The 23,203-nt window shown below is 55.2% G+C and overlaps 1 protein-coding gene across 1 annotated transcript in view; it reads left to right on the forward strand.

The window, feature by feature from the left end:
• Positions 1–553: 553 nt before the first annotated feature.
• LOC144954919 (zinc finger MIZ domain-containing protein 1-like) overlaps positions 554–23,203 on the forward strand; it is a gene marked incomplete at its 3' end in the record, with an annotated part of 28,432 nt that continues 5,782 nt past the window's right edge. Inside the window, exons 1-3 of the mRNA XM_078885296.1 lie at positions 554–650; positions 4,666–4,753; positions 18,391–18,498. Coding sequence (XP_078741422.1) covers positions 18,439–18,498 — 60 coding nt within the window. The remainder of the gene's footprint in view (positions 651–4,665; positions 4,754–18,390; positions 18,499–23,203) is intronic.

Raw genomic sequence — 23,203 nt, forward strand, 5'->3', positions numbered from 1 at the left:
CCTCCACACAGCTCCATACATCTCTCTCTCTACCGCTCTCTCTGTCTCCCCACCCCTTGCTCTCCCTCCCTCGCTCTCTCTCTCACACCTCTCCCCGCTCCCTCATTCTCATTTTCCTCTCTCGCTTTCCCCCTCAGCCTTGCGTTTAATCCTACAGAGCACAGGAATAATCTGGTTTAGGCGTGTGTGTGTGCACGCGCGCCGCCTGTATGTGAGCCTGCATGCGTGTGTGTGTGTGTCTCTATATTTGTACGTGTGCTTATGCAAGTGCACGTGAGCGTGTGTTTGTATCTGTGTGTGTACCTGCGTGTGTGCGCGCGCGCTAATGTTGCATGTCTTTATGTATCTGTGTGAATGTGCGTCTGCAGTATATTTGAGCGATTGCTTGTGTGTCTGTGTGTGTCTGTGTGTGCGCGGGGAGCGGCCGTGCAGTGGTTTTTAGCGCGGTGTGCGGCAAAATCGGCGACCCGAGTTCGATTTCCGCCCGCAGCCGACATCGGTGACAAATATCTGTGACCGGTCCTGGGCCTCCTCTAGGTTGACTCGGTGTGGAAACAGCACTGGGGGGAGATAAAGGCAGCCGGGCGGGGTACTGCCCACTGGCCGTGTTGGCCTTCATTCGTGCTCACCAACAGCACTTGCCCCCAACGGTCTGTTAAAAGGCTACATGGGGGACCTTTGTCTTTTGTACGTGAACTTTGCCTGTTGAAGTTAACGTGCGTATGTGTGTGCGTGTAAATATCTGTGTTTTCTGTCAGTGTGTCTGCAGATGAGTGCATTTGCAAAATGCATTTGTGTAAATATTTGTCTGTACAAATGTGAGTGTGGGCGTGTGAATGTATACGTGTGTGTTTGTTCGTGTAAACACGTTTCAATGTGTGTGCGTGTTTGCATAAGTGTGATCTCTAGGCCATTATGATCATCGCGATTTAGCATTCAGTATCTTTAACACTGGCGCGGACCTCCCTTAGGTTGACTCAGCCCAAAGGGAGCAGCCGGTTAAAATGCTGATACCGATTCGTCGGTCGATGTCATTGCCCCACGATACTTGCGCGGAATCGTGCGTGCAGAATCAACATTGACCGGCGTGTATGTGCGGTGTGCAATGGGCACACGTGACTCCTGCAGCCACTAGTGGCCGCTACATTAACCACGATGTAAGACGTAATAATAGCAACTTGCATCGACACTGAATCGTGACACTTCAGCGAGTGGCGTTGGGGGGGGGGGGCGTTTGTTAATGAGGGTTGGGAGTCTGTGCCGGATTATCCCAGTAGCACAAGTAGCGACATATGTAGTAGTAGCTACATGTGTAGTAGCTACTACACATGTAGTAGCTACTACACGTGTAGTAGCTACTACACGTGTAGTAGCTACTACACGTGTAGTAGCTACTACACGTGTAGTAGCTACTACACGTGTAGTAGCTACATGTGTAGTAGCTACTACACGTGTAGTAGCTACTACACGTGTAGTAGCTACTACACGTGTAGTAGCTACTACACGTGTAGTAGCTACATGTGTAGTAGCTACATGTGTAGTAGCTACTACACATGTAGTAGCTACTACACATGTAGTAGCTACTACACATGTAGTAGCTACTACACGTGTAGTAGCTACTACACGTGTAGTAGCTACTACACGTGTAGCTACTACACGTGTAGCTACTACACATGTAGCTACGGGCCCCGCACTTTCAAGGGCCCCGCGCTAAATGCTTTCAAGCTATCAATTCCGGGTCAATGATTCAGCATTTGCTCTATTACTATAGTACTATACTGCCTTCAACTTAAGGTTAGCGATTTGTCGTATTATTTGGGCTGCATAGCAAATGAAAAAAATACAATAACTTAACTATGCAAGTGAAAAGTTCGTGTGTTTTAATATATGTGTTTATTTATTTATTTAGGGCTTCTTTATAACAAATGCTGTAGGCCTCGCACGAGCTTAATCCGGCACTGTTGGCAGGAGGGGGGATCTGGGAGACGCAGGGGTTGGGGGGGGCAGATCCATCCAGCCTTCGTAATGATCAAGTGACCAAGTAATATCTGAACCCTTCCTGGGCATTCCCCTAAGTTGACTCAACCACAAATGAGCACCTGGTGCATTGTGTGTGTGTGTAAATATCACCAGGACAGAGACAGAGACGGCCCAGGCTTGGTGCTGACTAAAGTCACTCCTGGCTCCATCCTTCGTGTGCCGTGCCGGCCTTCTAATAATCGACGCTCTTGAAACAAATAAACCACTTGCACCCCCCCTCCCCCCAAACTCTCTCTACTCCCAACCAGCTGGGGAATCGTCCCGCCGTCGTCGCTGTGTGTGTGTGCGCCTCTCGTGCCATGTGTGTGCGCGCCTCTCGTGTCATGTGTGTGCGCGCCTCTCGTGTCATTACAATCGCGACACGTGGGAGCCCGAGCGAGCGGTGGGAGGGAGCGCCGGAGATTAAGTGGAGAGATAATGCGTGATGATACACGTCTTCACGACCACCTCTCGCGCGCTGCGAGATGTTGACCACCTCGCCCGGTACACGGGCGGTCGTGGGCTCGACCCCGACCCTGACGCCTGCTGCTGTATATTTGGACTTTGCGTGTCTCTCTCCCCGTGGGTCGCGTGGATTTTTCTCCGGCCCCTTCTGGTTTTTCCAGACACATTTAGAATGAACATGCGCTTGGAGTGTTTGGCTGCTATAAATGTACACGTTATAAGCCACTTCGTCGCCAGTTATATATATTGTATATGTGTTCTATATATGTGTGTAAAAGGCGACATATCCGGCAACGGACCAAATTCACAGCGCATAGAGAGGCCGGAGAGGTGTGCACTGTGAAGAAGGGTCATTACCCGAAACGTTGCCTATTTTATATTTTGAGTTCTCAATTTGCGTTGTTGGTGACGGTTGTGTTGAGTTGTGTTGCTGCTGCTGTTGTTTGTGCTTGTGCACCGCTGCCAACGCATCACCACCAGCTCATTCCTTTGACTTTTATTCAAGTCGCCGTGACGTCTCTTCCTTGCGCCAGTCCGCTCGTCCGTGGCGCCCTCCTCGTCCTGTCCCTCGGTGCAATTCCCAGCGCGCATCTCACTCCCCCCCCCTCCTCCTCCTCCTTCCCGCTTGACTTCGCTACGCGCTCGGCAAGCTTCTACCGTTCCGCTTTCCTGGCAAATCGTCCGCGCCTCTGATCCGCGACGTCACACGGCGCCTGACAAAGCGCCGAGTTGACGCGCCGCGTCTCGTGAACGACAGAGCCACGTTGACCCACCTCGGTGACGCGTGCTCCCAACCTCACCGCCGGCAAGGGGCAAGGGGGGGGGGAGGTCATCATCCAGCAGTGGATTGAGAGCGGGGCAGTGGATTGAGAGCGGGGCAGTGGATTGAGAGCGAGGCAGTGGATTGAGAGCGAGGCAGTGGATTGAGAGCGAGGCAGTGGATTGAGAGCGGGGTGTCAATACGCGGCCGGTTGCACGTTGCTCCGCACGTGTACGGTGGGGGATGGTCTTGTACGTGCGCATGATGTTGGACTTCTTTCGCACCGTACGTAGCCAACCGCGCTAATTGGAGGTTTCACCTGCGGCAGTAATTTGAGCAGTTGGAATTGGCGCGGATAAACGTGTCTGTGTGTGTCTGTGTGTGGAGTCGGAATATGCAAATGCGTAGTTTCCAGACGCAGGCAATGGGGGTTTAATTAACGGACTCGTTAATGTAATTATTCCTTTACTGTCATTGTAACAATATTGGTTAGAGACCGACACAGGCTTCATTGTCGACTGTAATTGTAGTGCTCGGGACGCCGTGGTGGCGAGATTTGAACTACCTCGCCCGGCATGCAGGAGGTCGTGGGTTCGATCTCCTGATCCTGTAACGCCTGCTGTGTTTGCGAGTCTCTCTCCCCGTGGTCGCGTGTATTTTTCTCCGGGTCCTCCGGTTTTCCCGCTCCACGTTTGGAATGAACATCGCGTCTTCAGAGTCTGTGGTTGTTACAAATGTCCACAAGATACGCCACTCCGTTTTCACTTGTGGACAGGTCGCTTCTGAAAAAAATAGCTACATAGCTCAGTGTGCCTTGCCTGGTAAAATAAAATAAAGTCGTCTAATTAGTTTAGTTTTTAGTTCGCTGACGGGATGTCCACGATGGTGCACGAGTGTGGTGTGGTGTGCATGGTGGGTGTGTGTGTTGGTGAGTGTGGTGTGGTGTGCATGGTGGGTGTGTGTGTTGGTGAGTGTGGTGTGGTGTGCATGGTGGGTGTGTGTGTTGGTGAGTGTGGTGTGGTGTGGTGTACATGGTGGGTGTGTGTGTATTGGTGAGTGTGGTGTGGTGTACATGGTGGGTGTGTGTGTTGGTGAGTGTGGTGTGGTGTACATGGTGGGTGTGTGTGTGTGTTGGGGAGTGTGGGGTGGGTGCATGGTGGGTGTGTGTGTTGGTGAGTGTGGTGTGGTGTGCATGGTGGCGTGGGTGTGTGTGTTGGTGAGTGTGGTGTGGTGTGGGTGCATGGTGGGGTGGGTGTGTGTGGTGAGTGTGGGGTGGTGTGCCATCATAATTGGGGTGACAAAGGCGGCCAGGTGTGGTTCTGTCAGCAACAGCACTTGCCCTCGAACTCTGAGAGGTTACACGGGGATCTGTCTCTTTGTGTTGTTAATGAGAGTGGTCGTGGCTGCGTTGTGTCTGCTAGGAGCTTTCCTGAGTGGTGTGCCTGGCGCGGTGGGGTGCGGGTGCCATGTGGTTTACACGGCACCCATACTAAACCAGCAGTCTTACAGGTACCACGCACACCCCCACACTCACACCACACACACCCACGCACACCCCCACACAAACCCACACACACCCACACATACACCCCCACACAAACCCACACACACCTACAGACGCACACACACACACCCACACACCCACACCCACAGACACACACCCACAGACACATCCACAGACACCCACCCACACACACGCACAACTCCACACACCCACACGCACCCACACACGCCCACACACACACACCCACTCACAACCCCGCACGCACGCACCCACCCACCCACCCACACGCACACACCCACACGCACTCCCACACACACTCCCACACACACACACCCATCCACACACATACACACCCCCCACCCACACCCCCACTCCCTCCATTCCGCCCACCGCCGCCCCTCTCTACCCGCATCGTGGACAATCGCACCGAGGCAGCCCCTCACCACCACCGCCGACTTGGCTCGGTGCAGCAGCGGCAGCAGCAGCAGCGGCGCCTCTCGCGTTATCTGCATCGGCGCCGCCGCTCAACCCCGCCAGCCCCCACGCCCACGCCTTCACCACCCACCACGATGCGAACAACAGAATATGTATGAAGGCCGCAGGCCACCGCGGAGAGAGACAAAGACGGTCGGGCGCTCACGCCCTTCCCCCCGCCGGTGTCGCGAATGGCACCGGCTCCGATAGCCTGAGCACGGCTTGGCATGTGGCGATGCGTGTGTGTGCGCGTAGGTGTGCGTGTGTGCGCGTAGCTGTGCGTGTGTGCGCGTAGCTGTGCGTGTGTGCGCGTAGGTGTGCGTGTGTGCGCGTAGGTGTGCGTGTGTGCGCGTAGCTGTGCGTGTGTGCTCGTAGGTGTGCGTGTGTGTGCGTGTGTGCGCGTGTGTGTGCGTGTGTGCGTGTGTGTGCGTGTGTGCGTGGTGGGGCCGAGTGTGGTGCTGGCCATCATAGGTGCTCGCTAACAGCGAGGCTATTCGGGGGGAGCGTGAGTCCTATGAGTTGAGCGTGTGTATGCATTGGTGTGTTGGTGAGCGTGTTGGTGAGTGAGAGAGTGTGTTGGTGAGCGTGTTGGTGAGTGAGAGAGTGGTGTTGGTGAGTGTGGTGTGTGGGAGTCTGTGTTGGTGAGTGTGGTGGTGAGCGTGTTGGTGAGTGAGAGTCTGTGTTGGTGAGTGTGTGCGTGAGTGACTTTGTGTTGGTGAGTGTGTGCGTGAGTGTGTTGGTGAGTGAGAATCTGTGTTGGTTAGTGTGTTGGTGTGTTGGTGTGTGTGTTGGTCAGTGAGAGTCTGTGTTGGTGAGTGTTGGTGTGTGTGTTGGTGAGTGAGAGTCTGTGTTGGTGAGTGTGTGAGAGAGTGTGTTGGTGAGCGTGTTGGTGAGTGAGAGTCTGTGCTGGTTAGTGTGTTGGTGTGTTGGTGAGTGTGTTGGTGTGTTGGTGAGCGTGTTGGTGAGTGAGAGTCTGTGTTGGTTAGTGTGTTGGTGTGTTGGTGAGTGTGTTGGTGTGTTGGTGAGTGTGTTGGTGTGTTGGTGAGCGTGTTGGTGAGTGAGAGTCTGTGTTGGTTAGTGTATTGGTGTGTTGGTGAGTGTGTTGGTGTGTTGGTGAGCGTGTTGGTGAGTGAGAGTCTGTGTTGGTTAGTGTGTTGGTGTGTTGGTGAGTGTGTTGGTGTGTTGGTGAGTGTGTGTGTGTGCACGAGTGGCGCGTGTAATGTGTCACACACACTCACACACACACTCACACTCTCACACACACACATTGGCCTCATAAGTATTCTCTGCGTCGGAGTTCTGGGCCGTTTAATTAATTGATCGTCGAGTAAACACACACACACTCACACACACACTCACACACACACTCAGACACACACACACTCACACACACACTCAGACACTCACACACACACTCAGACACACACTCACTCTGCATTGCCCACCCAGCCTGCTTACCCGTCTGCTCACACGCGATATGATTCGCCGCGTGTGTGTGTCTGCGTGTGGAGCGGTGGTGCAGTGGTTAGCGCGCTGCGCTCCTGGCCCCCAACATCGGTGACAAATATCTGAACCGGTCCTGGGCCTCCCCCCCCCCCCCCATAAGTCGACTCGGCCTCAAATCCTCAAATGGTTATCAGGTGCGATGTGTAAACATCGCCACTGCGGAGACAAATACGGCCGGGCGTGGTGCTACCCACCCACTCGCGTGCCGCGCTGACAGCACTTGCCCCGGCAGTATGTTCAAGGCTATACAGGTGGTCTTTGTCTTTGCGTGCGTGTGTGCGTGTGTGGAACAGAGAGAGCACCATCTTCTCTTGCCTGTGATTACATCTGCTGCTCTCGCTCCCCTCCCTCTCCATCGCTCCCTGCCTCCCTCTCCATAGCTCCCTGCCTCCCTCTCCATCGCTCCCTGCCTCTCCATCGCTCCCCTCCCTCTCCATCGCTCCCTGCCTCCCTCTCCATCGCTCCCTGCCTCCCTCTCCATAGCTCCCTGCCTCCCTCTCCATCGCTCCCTGCCTCTCCATCGCTCCCCTCCCTCTCCATCGCTCCCCTCCCTCTCCATCGCTCCCTGCCTCCCTCTCCATCGCTCCCTGCCTCTCCATCGCTCCCCTCCCTCTCCATCGCTCCCTGCCTCCCTCTCCATCGCTCCCCTCCCTCTCCATCGCTCCCCTCCCTCTCCATCGCTCCCTGCCTCCCTCTCCATCGCTCCCTGCCTCCCTCTCCATCGCTCCCCTCCCTCTCCATCGCTCCCTGCCTCCCTCTCCATCGCTCCCTGCCTCCCTCTCCATCGCTCCCTGCCTCCCTCTCCATCGCTCCCTGCCTCCCTCTCCATCGCTCCCTGCCTCCCTCTCCATCGCTCCCTGCCTCCCTCTCCATCGCTCCCTGCCTCCCTCTCCATCGCTCCCTGCCTCCCTCTCCATCGCTCCCTGCCTCCCTCTCCATCGCTCCCTGCCTCCCTCTCCATCGCTCCCTGCCTCCCTCTCCATCGCTCCCTGCCTCCCTCTCCATCGCTCCCTGCCTCCCTCTCCATCGCTCCCTGCCTCCCTCTCCATCGCTCCCTGCCTCCCTCTCCATCGCTCCCTGCCTCCCTCTCCATCGCTCCCCTCCCTCTCCATCGCTCCCTGCCTCCCTCTCCATCGCTCCCTGCCTCCCTCTCCATCGCTCCCTGCCTCCCTCTCCATCGCTCCCTGCCTCCCTCTCCATCGCTCCCTGCCTCCCTCTCCATCGCTCCCTGCCTCCCTCTCCATCGCTCCCTGCCTCCCTCTCCATCGCTCCCTGCCTCCCTCTCCATCGCTCCCTGCCTCCCTCTCCATCGCTCCCTGCCTCCCTCTCCATCGCTCCCCTCCCTCTCCATCGCTCCCTGCCTCCCTCTCCTCCCCCCGTGGCTTCTCAGCCCCCACCCTTATTACGACAGCTCACTCACACCACAGGCAGAGTGGTCACACAGGCAGACAGACACACACAGACACACACGGACAGATACACACCGCACATACGACCCCGAGTGGCCAGGTTCGCAGTCCAGCGCGCTAACCACTACACTACCGCTCCCCACCACACACACAGATACACACAGACACTGTATATATACACACACACACCACACACACACACACCCCACACACACACACCCTACACACACACCCGGCACATACACACCCCACACACACACGCCCCACACACACACCCCCCACACACACACCCCCACACCCCACACCCCCACACCCCACACACACACACCCCCACGCACACCCCCACACACCCACCCCCACACCCCACACACACCCCACCCACACACACCACACACACACACCCTACACACACACCCGGCACATACACACCCCACCCACACACACGCCCCACACACACCCCACCCACACACACACACAAACCCAAACCCCACACAGTAAGAGAGTTGGGGTTGGTGTGAGTGAGTGTGTGAGTAGGAGGGTTGGGGTGTGAGTGTGTGAGTGTGTGAGTGAGAGGGTTGGGGTTGGTGTGTGAGTGAGTGTGTGAGTAAGAGGGTTGGGGTGTGAGTGAGTGAGTGTGTGAGTAAGAGGGTTGGGGTGTGAGTGTGAGAGTGTGTGAGTAAGAGGGTTGGGGTGTGAGTGTGTGTGTGAGAGGGTTGGGGTGAGTGTGTGAGTGAGTGAGTGTGTGTGTGAGAGGGTTGGGGTGAGTGTGTGAGTGAGTGAGTGAGTGTGTGAGTGAGAGGGTTGGGGTGTGAGTGAGTGAGTGAGAGGGTTGGGTTGTGAGTGAGTGAGTGTGTGAGTAAGGGGGTTGGGGTGTGAGTGAGTGAGTGAGAGGGTTGGGTTGTGAGTGAGTGTGTGAGTGAGTGAGAGGGTTGGGGTGTGAGTGTGTGTGTGAGAGGGTTGGGGTTGGTGTGAGTGAGTGAGTGAGAGGGTTGAGGTTGGTGTGAGTGAGTGAGTGAGTGTGTGAGTAAGGGGGTTGGGGTGTGAGTGAGTGAGTGAGAGGGTTGGGTTGTGAGTGAGTGAGTGTGTGAGTAAGGGGGTTGGGGTGTGAGTGAGTGAGTGAGAGGGTTGGGGTGAGTGTGTGAGTGAGTGAGTGTGTGAGTGAGAGGGTTGGGGTGTGAGTGTGTGTGTGAGAGGGTTGGGGTGAGTGTGTGAGTGAGTGTGTGAGTGAGTGAGAGGGTTGGGGTGTGAGTGTGTGTGTGAGAGGGTTGGGGTTGGTGTGAGTGAGTGAGTAAGGGGGTTGGGGTGTGAGTGAGTGAGTGAGAGGGTTGGGTGTGAGTGAGTGAGTGTGTGAGTAAGGGGGTTGGGGTGTGAGTGTGTGAGTGAGTGGGTTGGGTGTGAGTGAGTGAGTGTGTGAGTGAGAGGGTTGGGGTGTGAGTGAGTGAGAGGGTTGGGGTGTGAGTGAGTGAGTGAGTGTGTGAGTAAGGGGGTTGGGGTGTGAGTGAGTGAGTGAGAGGGTTGGGGTGTGAGTGAGTAAGAGGGTTGGGTGTGAGTGAGTGAGTGTGTGAGTGAGAGGGTTGGGGTGTGAGTGAGTGAGTGAGAGGGTTGGGGTGTGAGTGAGTGAGTGTGTGAGTAAGGGGGTTGGGGTGTGAGTGAGTGAGTGAGAGGGTTGGGGTGTGAGTGAGTAAGGGGGTTGGGGTGTGAGTGAGTGAGTGAGAGGGTTGGGGTGTGAGTGAGTGAGAGGGTTGAGGGGTTGGCGAGGGGAGGAGGTAGCGGTGGTTGCTGCGTCTCATTTCTCTTCTCGCGGTGACGGTGGTGGTGGTGGGGGTGGTAGGGGGGGGATCAGGGCGTGTGGGTGGGAGGTGAGGGGGAGGGGCGGAGGGGAGTTAAGCAGCCTGATTTGGTGACTGCTGAACACTAACAGGTATTGACAAAGAGAGCGAGCGGCGTGCGTGCTGCGCATACAAGGCGCCCGTGTGTGTGCGTGCGTGCATGTGTGTTTGTGTGCATGCATGTGTGTGTGTGCTGTGTGTATGTGTGGGGAGCGGTGGTGTAGCGGTTAGCGCTACACTGCGCTATGAACCTGGCGAGCCGGGTTCAATTCCCACTCGCGGCCAACAACAGTGACGATTATCTGAACCGGTCCCGGGCCTCCCCTAGGTCGACTCAGCCTCAAATGAGTACCTGGTGCGGTCTGTAAACATTGCCACTAGGGAGACAAAGGCGGTCGGGCGTGGTGCTGGCCACCCACCCCCTCGTGTGCCGTGCCGGCCTTCGTAGGTGCTCGCTAACGGCACTTGCCCCGACTGTCTATCAGGGTACCTTTGTCTCTACGTACGCAGAGATAGACAACTTCTTTTGCACCGTACGTGGCCAGCTGGCGACAGCAAACAAAACACCAAAAACCGCTCGAAAAAGAAATGAATTTTCAATCGAGATGAGTTGAAAATCGCCACGGACGCAGCACACGCGAGAGGAATTCCTCCACACCCCCCCCACACCGATCATCGTCGAGTGAAAACAATAAAATAACGAAACGAGGCCCAAAATCAACACCGAGACTTGGAGGAGGTGGAGACGTGAAAAGACCTCTCCCCTCGTTCGAGCAGCCCCAAGATAACTCTCGGGCGGGGGTTGTCGCGGGAGAAGTTGGTTTCACGATTAGAATAACTCGTGCAAGTAAAAGTAACACAAAAAATACGCGAATGTGAATTGATTGTCAATGTTACAATTCGGCTCGTTCATCCCGGAAGGCCTCACCGAGTCTCGGCTCCGCTTTTCAGGAGGGTCCTGCCAATTGTGCGTCGCAGCGGGCAGACAACGTTGCCATGCACGGACCCCACTGAGTCATTAGCGGGGTATTTTTTGTGAGTGTTTTGGGGGTTTGGGCTGATGCCGGGTTGCATTGTATGGGAGGAAACCAGAGCACCTGGAGGAAGCCAATTTCAGGACGGGGGGAGAGAACATACAGATTCGCCCGGGTCAGGAATCGGACCCAGAGCCTTTAAAGTGTCACCACTTCACCACTCACTCTGTCCCCGTATATATAACCTGTATAGAGTGCGTCTGTGTGTGTGGCTGATACACGTGGTTGTATGTGTAACCTGTATAGAGTGCGTCTGTGTGTGTGGCTGATACACGTGGTTGTATGTGTAACCTGTATAGAGTGCGTCTGTGTGTGTGGCTGATACACGTGGTTGTATGTATAACCTGTATAGAGTGCGTCTGTGTGTGTGGCTGATACACGTGGTTGTATGTGTAACCTGTATAGAGTGTGTCTGTGTGTGTGGCTGATACACGTGGTTGTATGTGTAACCTGTATAGAGTGTGTCTGTGTGTGTGGCTGATACACGTGGTTGTATGTATAACCTGTATAGAGTGTGTCTGTGTGTGTAGCTGATACACGTGGTTGTATGTGTAACCTGTATAGAGTGTGTCTGTGTGTGTGGCTGATACACGTGGTTGTATGTATAACCTGTATAGAGTGTGTCTGTGTGTGTAGCTGATACACGTGGTTGTATGTGTAACCTGTATAGAGTGTGTCTGTGTGTGTAGCTGATACACGTGGTTGTATGTGTAACCTGTATAGAGTGTGTCTGTGTGTGTAGCTGATACACGTGGTTGTATGTGTAACCTGTATAGAGTGCGTCTGTGTGTGTGGCTGATACACGTGGTTGTATGTATAACCTGTATAGAGTGTGTCTGTGTGTGTGGCTGATACACGTGGTTGTATGTGTAACCTGTATAGAGTGCGTCTGTGTGTGTGGCTGATACACGTGGTTGTATGTATAACCTGTATAGAGTGTGTCTGTGTGTGTGGCTGATACACGTGGTTGTATGTGTAACCTGTATAGAGTGTGTCTGTGTGTGTGGCTGATACACGTGGTTGTATGTATAACCTGTATAGAGTGTGTCTGTGTGTGTGGCTGATACACGTGGTTGTATGTGTAACCTGTATAGAGTGCGTCTGTGTGTGTGGCTGATACACGTGGTTGTATGTATAACCTGTATAGAGTGCGTCTGTGTGTGTGGCTGATACACGTGGTTGTATGTGTAACCTGTATAGAGTGCGTCTGTGTGTGTGGCTGATACACGTGGTTGTATGTGTAACCTGTATAGAGTGTGTCTGTGTGTGTGGCTGATACACGTGGTTGTATGTGTAACCTGTATAGAGTGCGTCTGTGTGTGTGGCTGATACACGTGGTTGTATGTGTAACCTGTATAGAGTGTGTCTGTGTGTGTGGCTGATACACGTGGTTGTATGTGTAACCTGTATAGAGTGCGTCTGTGTGTGTGGCTGATACACGTGGTTGTATGTGTACAGGACGTATAACGACGTGGTTATGTGTGTACAGGAAGGTTTGTGTGTCGATCTGTGTTTGTACGAGTGTGTATTTGAGCTTTAGCAGGCTGCACTACGAACCTGGCGACCCGATTTTGATTCCTGCTCACAAGCAATAAATAGTTGTGAATATCTGAACCGGTCTTGGGCCTCCCCTAGGTCGATTCAGCCTTAAATGAGTACCTGGTGCGGTGTGTAAACATCGCCACTGGGTAAACAAAGGCGGTCGGGCGTGGTGTTGGCCACCCACCCCCTCGTGTACCGTTTCGGCCTTCATAGGTGCTCGCTAACAGCACTTGCCCCTCCAGTCTGTTAAGGCTATACGGGGGATCTTTGCTTTGTATGAGTGTGTGTATGAGTGTGTGTGTGTATGAGTGTGAGTGAGTGTGTGTGTGTGTATGTGTGAGCTCCTCCTGGTGGTCCCCCTCTTTAAGAAGGGGGACCGCACAGACTGTAACAACTACAGGGGCATCTCACTCCTCAGTGTGCCGGGTAAGGTCCTGGCAAGGATTATTCAACATCGCCTTGCTAGGCATGCTGAGGAGAGGCTTGCGGAGCCCCAATGTGGTTTCAGGAAAGGGCGGTCCTGCACAGATGCCATATTTTCTGTCCGTCTGCTACAGCAGAGGTGTAGGGAATTCCAAAAAGACCTACATCTCTGCTTTATTGACCTGGTCAAGGCCTATGATACCATCAGTAGGACTGGGCTCTGGGTTGTTCTTCGTGCTTTCGGAGTCCCTGACCCTCTGCTCACGATCATTAAGGACCTTCATGATGGTGAGCGGGCCCGGGTAAAACTACGTGGCCGGGAGTCGGAGCCTTTCCCTGTACACCTTGGGGTGCGACAGGGATGTCCTCTGGCTCCCACATTATTTAACATCTATTTCGACTGCGTAGTTCGTGAAGCCTTCAATAGCTGTACCGGGGGAATTACCATTTGGTACAGATATAATGGGAGGCTGATCGACGCCCGGGTGCGATCAAGGGATGGCTCCCTATTGGTCAACCACGTTATGTATGCCGATGATTTGGTAATAGCTGCTCATTCAGAAGAGGAGTTGGAGACGCTGCTGCTGAGGCTGGAGTGTGCCACTAAGAGGTGGGGCCTTACCATCAGCCCCACCAAAACTAAGCACCTGCCTGGGTATTTTGTACCATCGGGCACTCCGCCCCCACAACTCCCAATCGGTGATGGGGCAGTTGTGGAGAGAGTAGAGAGTTTCCCATACCTGGGCAGTGTGCTCATGACCAGCTCCAGTTTATCAGCAGAGGTCTCACTCCGAATCAGTCGAGCGGCAATATCTTTTCATCGGTTGCGTAACGCTGTGTGGAAGCTACCTGGTCTGTCGCTCCGCACGAAGCTTCAGGTCTTCTCGGCCACGGTCATTCCCTCCCTTCTCTACGCTTGCGAAACGTGGACCCCCCTAGTGGAGCATCTTCGCCGGTTGGAAACATTTAGGCTGGCCTGCCTACGATCCATCCTGGGTTTGACCAGGCTGGATTGTGTGAGGAGCTCACAAGTCCTTGAAAGATCTGGGCAAAGTCCCATCAGTGAGCTCCTCCGGCAGGCAAGGCTGCGTTGGCTGGGTCATGTAGCCCGCATGCCCAGCCACCGCGTGCCTAAACAGCTTTTGTTCGGCCGGATCGAGGGGGCTAAACGGGCGCGGCACGGGCTAGAGAAGAGATGGAGTGATGTGGTACAGGAGGACGTGGAGCTGAGTGGACTTGCCGATGACTGGTACCAGCGGTGTCAAGATCGGCCTCAGTGGAGGAGGCTCGTGAAGGACGCTACTGGGCAGTTGGAGGCAGTCGCCCTCCAACAACAACGGAGGGCGGAGGAGCGACGCTCACAACAACGAGCGGAGCGCCGGGTGGCTAAAGCACAGCAAGTTGGCACAGTAGGGGGCACAGGTGGTGCATCAGCCAGTCATCTCGGTCATCTCGGTCAGTCGACCCGTGGCACCTGGGTCTGCCCCGTGACCTCCTGCCAGCGGGCGTTCGACACTTCACGTGGCCTCAAGGTGCACATGGCCTGGCACAAGCGTCGTGGTGACGTCACCGCCACTTAGTGGCGAATGGCGGTTGTTGCTCCTCCGGCAGGCAAGGCTGCATTGGCTGGGTCATGTAACCCGCATGCCCAGCCACCGCATGCCTAAACAGCTTTTGTTCGGCCGGATCGAGGGGGCTAAACGGGCGCGGCACGGGCTAGAGAAGAGATGGAGTGATGTGGTACAGGAGGATGTGGAGCTGAGTGGACTTGCCGATGACTGGTACCAGCGGTGTCAAGATCGGCCTCTGTGGAGGAGGCTCGTGAAGGACGCTACTGGGCAGTTGGAGGCAGTCGCCCTCCAACAACAACGGAGGGCGGAGGAGCGACGCTCACAACAACGAGCGGAGCGCCGGGTGGCTAAAGCACAGCAAGTTGGTACAGTAGGGGGCACAGGTGGTGCATCAGCCAGTCATCTCGGTCATCTCGGTCAGTCGACCCGTGGCACCTGGGTCTGCCTCGTGACCTCCTGCCAGCGGGCGTTCGACACTTCACGTGGCCTCAAGGTGCACATGGCCTGGCACAAGCGTCGTGGTGACGTCACCGCCACTTAGTGGCGAATGGCGGTTGTTGTTGTTGTATGAGTGTGTGTGTAAGTGTGTGAGTGTGTGCAAAGACACACACTCATAAACCACGGCCGTGCGTGGTGCAGGCCACCCACCCCCTCGTGCGCCGCTGGACCGTCGGCCTTCTTTGGTGCTGGCTAACGACACTTGCCCCAACAGCCTGAAGAGGACTCCACGGGGTTTTTTTATGCCTTTTGCACAAGTGAAAGAGTGTACGTGAGTGTGTATGGATGTGTGCAGCACAGTGTGTGCAAATGTGTTTTTAAGTGTGTGTGCATGAGTGCATGAGAATATGCGTGTGTGTGTGTGTGTAAGCGTGTGTGTGTAAGCGTGTGTGTGTGTGTGTAAGCGTGTGTGTAAGCGTGTGTGTGTGTAAGCGTGTGTGTGTGTGTGTAAGCGTGTGTGTGTGTGTGTGTAAGCGTGTGTGTGTGTAAGCGTGTGTGTGTGTGTGTGTAAGCGTGTGTGTGTGTGTAAGCGTGTGTGTGTGTGTGTAAGCGTGTGTGTGTGTGTGTAAGTGTGTGTGTGTAAGCGTGTGTGTGTGTGTAAGCGTGTGTGTGTGTGTGTAAGCGTGTGTGTGTGTGTGTGTAAGCGTGTGTGTAAGCGTGTGTGTGTGTAAGCGTGTGTGTGTGTGTGTGTGTAAGCGTGTGTGTGTGTAAGCGTGTGTGTGTGTGTGTGTAAGCGTGTGTGTGTGTGTAAGCGTGTGTGTGTGTGTGTAAGCGTGTGTGTGTGTGTGTAAGTGTGTGTGTGTAAGCGTGTGTGTGTGTGTGTAAGCGTGTGTGTGTGTGTGTGTAAGCGTGTGTGTGTGTGTAAGTGTGTGTGTGTAAGTGTGTGTGTGTAAGCGTGTGTGCGTGTGTAAGCGTGTGTGTGTGCGTGTGTAAGCGTGTGTGTGTGTGTGTAAGCGTGTGTGTAAGCGCGTGTGTGTGTGTGTGTAAGCGTGTGTGTGTGTAAGTGTGTGTGTGTAAGCGTGTGTGTAAGCGTGTGTGTGTGTGTGTAAGCGTGTGTGTGTAAGCGTGTGTGTGTGTGTGTAAGCGTGTGTGTGTAAGTGTGTGTGCATGGCACGGCGAAATTGTAAATTTTACTCGTTAAATAAATCGCAGCTGCCCTGTGTCGCCTATCAATCGGTCGTGATTGCCGGCAGACTCGTGGCCTTGGCATTCCGAAACCTATAGACGTGTAGGGAGCAGGGAACGGCGTGGAAAGCGGTGAGTGTGTGTGAGTGTGTGTGAGTGTGTGAGTGACTGTGTGTGTGACTGTATGTGAGTGAGTGAGTGTGAGTGAGTGAGTGTGTGAGTGTGTGTGTGTGAGTGTGTGTGAGTGTGTGTGAGTGTATGTGTCTGAGTGTGTGTCTGAGTGTGTGTGAGTGTGTGTGTGAGTGTGTGTGTGAGTGTGTGAGTGTGTGTGAGTGTGTGAGTGAGTGTGTGAGTACTGTGGGGAGCGGTGGTGCAGCGGTTAGCGCGCTGTGCTACAAACCTGGCGACCCGGGTTCGATTCCCGCTCACGGCCAACTCCAGTGACGATTTAATTGAACCAGCCCTGGGCCTCCCCTATGTTGACTCAGCCTCAAACGAGTACCCGGTGCGATGTATAAACATCGCCACTGGGGGAGACAAAGGCGGTCGGGCGTGGTGCTGGCCACCCACCCCCTCGTGTGCCATGTCGGCCTTCATAGGTGCTCGCTAACAGCACTTGCCCCTACAGTCTGTTAATGCCACACGGGGGGGGTCTTTGTTTTTTGCGTGGGTGCTGGGCGACAGGGGGTGGTGACGCGGCACAGCGGTAGCGCGTGCCCCTTGGTGTGGTTCGAACACCAGCAGGCCCCCCCCCCCCCGCTTAATAACCCTAAAAAATGACACCGCCCACGTGCTTGGCAGCGGACGCTACATGAGCCTGTGGCGTCATTCGAAAGAGTCGTGTCGCCGTGCGCCTGCCGATGTCCCGGTCCCAGATTTTGGCGAACTTTTACAAGATGACACCGCAAGTGACTCAATGGGGATTACACACAGTGGCTATCGTCCCCGCTCCTACACTGCGGGAACATGGCAGGGTCCTCTTGAGAACATGTCATGGGAGTCGGCGAGGCTTTCCTGGGTAAACGAGCGTAATGACAACAATGTTTGTGAGTATACGTGTGTCTGTGTGCGAGCGTGCGAGTGTCAGTAGTAGTGTGTGTCGAAATTTGTGTCCGTGTAAATGTGTGTGCACATTGATTGAAGTTTGCGTCCGGATAAATGTACGTGTGTGTCCATGATTTAATAGGTGCACGCTAACAGCGCTTGCCCCAAAAGTCTGTCAAAGGCTTTATATGTGTGCTCTCTGTATGAGTGTACGTGTGTGTGATTGTGTGAGTCTGCGTGTGATTGTGAGTAAGTATGTACGTATAGGTGTGTACGTATGTGTGTGCGAGTCTGCATGTGATTGTAAGTATGTACGCTTGAGTGTGTGTACGTATCTGTGTGTGAGTCGGTGCGTATGAGCAGAAGGTGTGAGTCAGGGGTTTGAGGGAGCATGTGAGTCCAGGTGTGTGCGCCTGTACGTTGGAGAGTCTAAGTAGTGTGTGCGTGTGTGTGCGCGTGTGTGCGCGTGTGTGTGCGCGTGTGTGCGCGTGTGTGTGCGCGTGTGTGCGCGTGTGCGCGTGTGTGTGTGCGTGTGTGTGTGCGTGTGTGTGCGTGTGTGTGCGCGTGTGTGTGCGTGTGTGTGTGTGCGTGTGTGCACGCGTGTGTGTGTGCGCGTGTGTGTGTGTGCGTGCGTGTGAACGTGCGTGTGTGAATGTGCGAGCAGCCATCGCTCACAAAACTCGCACGCACACGTCTCAGCCCGTTGCGCTCGAACCATCGCCCGGAGCCAAAATCTTCCTTTGCGCGGATCTCCGAGCATGAGAGAGAGAGAGCATCCCTCCTCCTCCTCGTCCTCCTCCCCCTCACTCCCCGATCATCACCCCTGCAGAATAACTGCCCCCCCTCCTCACCCCAGCCTCCATTCCCTCTCTCTCTCTGCACATCGCACCCCCCCCCACCACCCAGACCCCTCCTCCCCCTCCTCCTCGCTCAGGGAATCTGGGATTCATAATGTTTTTTTTCCTTCTGCAGGGCATTCTCCTTTGGATGGGTTTTAGGGAGAGGGAGGGAGTGAGTGGGAGAGGGAGGGAGTTGTGTTTTCTGAGTGCCACTGATGGCTGTAATGTGAACACCTACCCTGGCTGCGCGTGTGTGCGTCCGCGTGTGATCATCTTGTTGTGTGGTGGTTGTTCTGCCGGTTGTGCTGACGCATGCGTTGCTGCTGTTTGCCGCTGTTGCTGTTGCAGGCGGTTGCGATGGTGGTGGTGGTGGTGTGAGCGGTACACCGGAACACCATGACCTCCATGGACAGGCACATTCAGCAGACCAACGACCGGCTGCAGTGTATCAAACAGGTAACACAGTCACACGCGCGCACATGTGCCGTCACGCAGGCCCACGGTCGCACACCGTCACCACGTCACCAACAACAACAACGGCTGCCATTCGCCAGTTAGTCACGGTGACGTCACCGCAGCGCTTGTGCCAGGCTGGGTGCACTTTGAGGCTGTCACGCCAAGTGTCAAAGGCTCGCTGCTGGCAGGAGGTCACGCTGTGTTTTATGGGTCGACTGACTGAGATGACTGGCAGATACGCCAACTGTGCTCCCCGCTGTGCCAGCTCGCTGCGTTAGCCGCCCGGCGCTCTGCTCGTTGATGTGAGCGTCGCTCCTCTGCCCTCCGTTGTTGCAGGAGGGGCGACTGCCTCCAAATCTGCCCAAGTAGCGTCCTTCACGATCAGCCTCCTAGACATGCCCGCGCACACACGTTCTCGCACAAAATAACTTGTGTACATACACGCACACGCGCGGACATAAACAACACACACGTACACAATTCTAATTCCTGGCGTTATTCCACTCTTGCGCGGTCTCACTTCCCCTGGCCTGGCCCATCATCGCCACGTCCACTGGGTCACCGCTTCTCATCTCGTCGCGGTGGCGGGATGTTAACTACCTTGCCTGGTATACAGGAAGTCGTGGGTTCGATCCTGGCCCTGAAGCCTGCTGTATATTTGGAGTTTTTCTCTCTCCCCGCGGTCATGTAAATTTTTCTCCAGGTCCTCCGATTTTTCCCTCCACATTTAGAATCAGCGCGCGTTTAGAGGATTTTGGCCGCTACATATTTCCACGTGATGATGAGCCACTTCGTTGAGCTGTCATTTGTGGCCAGGTGGCTTCTGAAAAAACAGCTAATATCTGAGTAGGGCCTTACCTGGTTCAAATAAACAACAGTTTAGTTGAATGGTTTGTTAAGTCCGCTATCTCGGCCCGACTCGCGGTCTCTGCCCTGGTGGTGTCCACGATCGTCGTCACTTTCCTGCCCGTATGGATTCTCTCCGTCGGTTCGACATTTCCCCCTCGCCAGCCACCCCCAGGGTGACTTTCGCTCGGCTCGTCCGAGATTGGGGTCCGCCGCTCGTCCCCTCCGTTCCTGACCGAACACGAACACGCGGGCAGTCGCACTTGCATGCAAGCACATTTAGACAAACACAAAGACCGTAGCTTTAACAGACTGTTGGCACAAATGTTGTTAGCAAGCGCCTATTAAGGCGCACGGCACATGGCCGGGTGGTGTAGCCAGGACCACGCCCTTGGCCCCCTTTGCCTCTCCGGTGCTGATCGTTGCTCACCGTACCAGGAACTGATTTAAGGCCGAGTCAACCTAGGGGAGACCCAGGATCGGTTCAGAAGTTCGTTACCGATGTTGTACTTGAGCGGGGAATCGAAGACGGGCGGCTGGGTTTGTAGTGCTAACCACTGCGCCACCGCTCCCACATAAAAAATACAAATACACGTACACACACACACCCGCGTCCATAAGCACGCTTCTCTACAATTATTGTCACGTGCACGCACATAAATGCCCACACTTACACACGTGTACACAAGCACGTACACACGTACACACGTGTACGCAAGCACGTGTACACAAGCATATGCACACACAAAGCCAAAGTGATTTCCTGCTGAAATGAGCATTTATGCATTGGTGCTCATCTCTTGCTTAAAGTCTGAGCCAGTGATGGAAATTCCACATTCCTATGGAGGGGGGGGCGGCGGGGGGGGGGGGTCAATCCGTAGACGAACCGCCGTTGACTTGCCCACAAAAGTGGTACTCGTTTTATTGACCCTGGAAGGATGATGGGCCGACGCAACACCCCGACCGGGACTTGAACTCCTTTCCGCCTGTGAGCCGCTTGCTCTACCGCTGAGCTACCCGGCCAATCAACACGCACACAGCGTCCACAGGCACGTGCTCGCGCACAAATGCACTTGTAACGCAAATGCATGAAAACACAAACTTAATACACACCCACCCACCCACCTCGTGTGCCTTGCCGGCCTTAATAGGTGCTCGCTAACAGCACTTGCCACAAGAATCTGGTAAGGGCTATAAGGGGAACCTTTGTCTTTGTTTGTATTACTCTATGGACTCTGCCGGTGCAAACGTGTGCTTGCGTGTAAGTGTGTGTGTGTGTACGCGTGTATGTATGTCTGCGTTTGTGTGGATGTGTGTGTGTATGTGTGTGTGTGGAGGGCTGGGGAGTTGGATGTGTGTGTGTGTGGATGTGTCTGTTTGGATGTGTGTGTGTCGATGTGTGTGTGTGTGGAGGGCTGGGGAGTTGGATGTGTGTGTGTGTGGATGTGTGTGTGTGGATGTGTGTGTGTCGATGTGTGTGTGTCGATGTGTGTGTGTGGAGGGCTGGGGAGTTGGATGAGACTGGAATGCACAATGTGTAACCTGACACTTGGGGGCTGACTCCCTCCCTCCACCTTCCTCCTCACAATTCCAGACAAACAGGCAGATTCCAGCCAAGCTCTCTCTCTCTCCAGCCACACAGACAGCCAGCCACCCACACAGACAGACAGCTACCCACACAGACAGACAGCCATCCCCGCAGACAGACAGCCATCCCCGCAGACAGACAGCCATCCCCGCAGACAGACAGCCATCCCCACAGACAGACAGCCATCCCCGCAGACAGACAGCCATCCCCGCAGACAGACAGCCATCCCCACAGACAGACAGCCATCCCCGCAGACAGACAGCCATCCCCGCAGACAGACAGCCATCCCCGCAGACAGACAGCCATCCCCGCAGACAGACAGCCATCCCCGCAGACAGACAGCCATCCCCGCAGACAGACAGCCATCCCCGCAGACAGACAGCCATCCCCGCAGACAGACAGCCATCCCCGCAGACAGACAGCCATCCCCGCAGACAGACAGCCATCCCCGCAGACAGACAGCCATCCCCGCAGACAGACAGCCATCCCCGCAGACAGACAGCCATCCCCGCAGACAGACAGCCATCCCCGCAGACAGACAGCCATCCCCGCAGACAGACAGCCATCCCCGCAGACAGACAGCCATCCCCGCAGACAGACAGCCATCCCCGCAGACAGACAGCCATCCCCGCAGACAGACAGCCATCCCCGCAGACAGACAGCCATCCCCGCAGACAGACAGCCATCCCCGCAGACAGACAGCCATCCCCGCAGACAGACAGCCATCCCCGCAGACAGACAGCCATCCCCGCAGACAGACAGCCATCCCCGCAGACAGACAGCCATCCCCGCAGACAGACAGCCATCCCCGCAGACAGACAGCCACCCATCCCACAAGCCAGCAAGTTACCCACTCAGCCATCTTTCCCCACAAACGGACAGCTACCCACAGGGTCAGATATTCAGACAGCTACCCATCCCAACATTCAGCCAGCTACCCACACAGACAGCTCCCCACACAGACAGCTCCCCACACAGACAGCCTGCTGCTACCTACACCGATAGCTCTCTTCACATACATCTTTCCTGACTGCCAGCTATCCACACCGATAGTATCTTTATAGACACATCTACACATATGGCTACCTTCACATGAAGTTACCCTTACAACCAATGACTATGTGCGTAGCTATCTCAACAGCCAACTTAGGTATTCCTGCAGACAGGGAGCTATCCCAATATCCCACTCTATTCGCAGACATCTGTCCTGATGAACCATCCCAGCTATGCTCATAATCCAGCAAGCCAGACAAGGCAGAATAGGCTGTTTAACAGATAGCCAGCTAACCTCGCACGCACGCACGCTAGCACACACGCGCTCGCTCGCGCAAACACACACACAGCCAGACAGCCAAGCCAGCCTGGATAGTTTCACAGCGGTCTAGCTAGACCATCAGCCATGTTGACAGCCATCCTAAACTAAACTATCAAACATTTTTTTTCTCTTACCAGATGAGGTTCACTGAGATAAAATATAGTTATTTTTCAGAAGCGAACTGGCCACAAATGATGGCCCAACGAAGTGGCTTATCACGTGGAAATGTATTGCAGCAGCCAAATACTCTCGACGCGTGCTTGACGTCGATTCTAAATGTGGAGGAAAAACAGCCGATGGTCCGGAGGAAAACCCACGCGACCACAGGGGGAGGGAGAGAGAGAGAGAGACGGCAAACTCGAAATACACAGCGGGCGTCAGGGTCGGGATCGAACCCACGACCTCCTGCATACCAGGCGAGGGAGATAACATCTCCTAGCCACCGTGGCGGCGCCTACTGCCACCGCCGGCGCCCTCCTTGTTCGCATAGCGGCGGCGCAACTCAGCGGTGATTTACATTCCGCCCCCTCTCACCGGCGAATCGCCGCTGCTGCTGCTGCTGCTGCTGCGAGTGGAGAGACGCTGCTGCTGCTGCCGCCGCCAATTTCAAGGAGGACGGAGAGAGAGACGCCGATTATAGAGACACCGCCACCGGCGGAGACGAACAACAAACAGTGCCCAGCGGGTTGCCACGAGCCGCGCGCCACCGGACGGAGCGAACCAGCTCGCACACAGCCGGGGAGACGGATCCAATTTGAACAAAACTTAAGAGAAGAAAACACTGCGGTTACTCAAACAAATAACGAACAAGGTGGGGGGGGGGGGGATTGGATCTGGGGCGGTGGCGCTCGCCTCAGATTCGTTCGATTGACAGGCCCGAGCCGGTCCGTTGGGGGAAATGACACATTGCCATGACAGGGCCAGGTCGGACACGACAGGACAACTGATGTAGGCGG

The sequence above is a fragment of the Lampetra fluviatilis genome, unplaced genomic scaffold, assembly GCF_964198595.1.
Source record: "Lampetra fluviatilis unplaced genomic scaffold, kcLamFluv1.1 SCAFFOLD_1067, whole genome shotgun sequence".
Lineage (NCBI taxonomy): Eukaryota > Metazoa > Chordata > Hyperoartia > Petromyzontiformes > Petromyzontidae > Lampetra > Lampetra fluviatilis.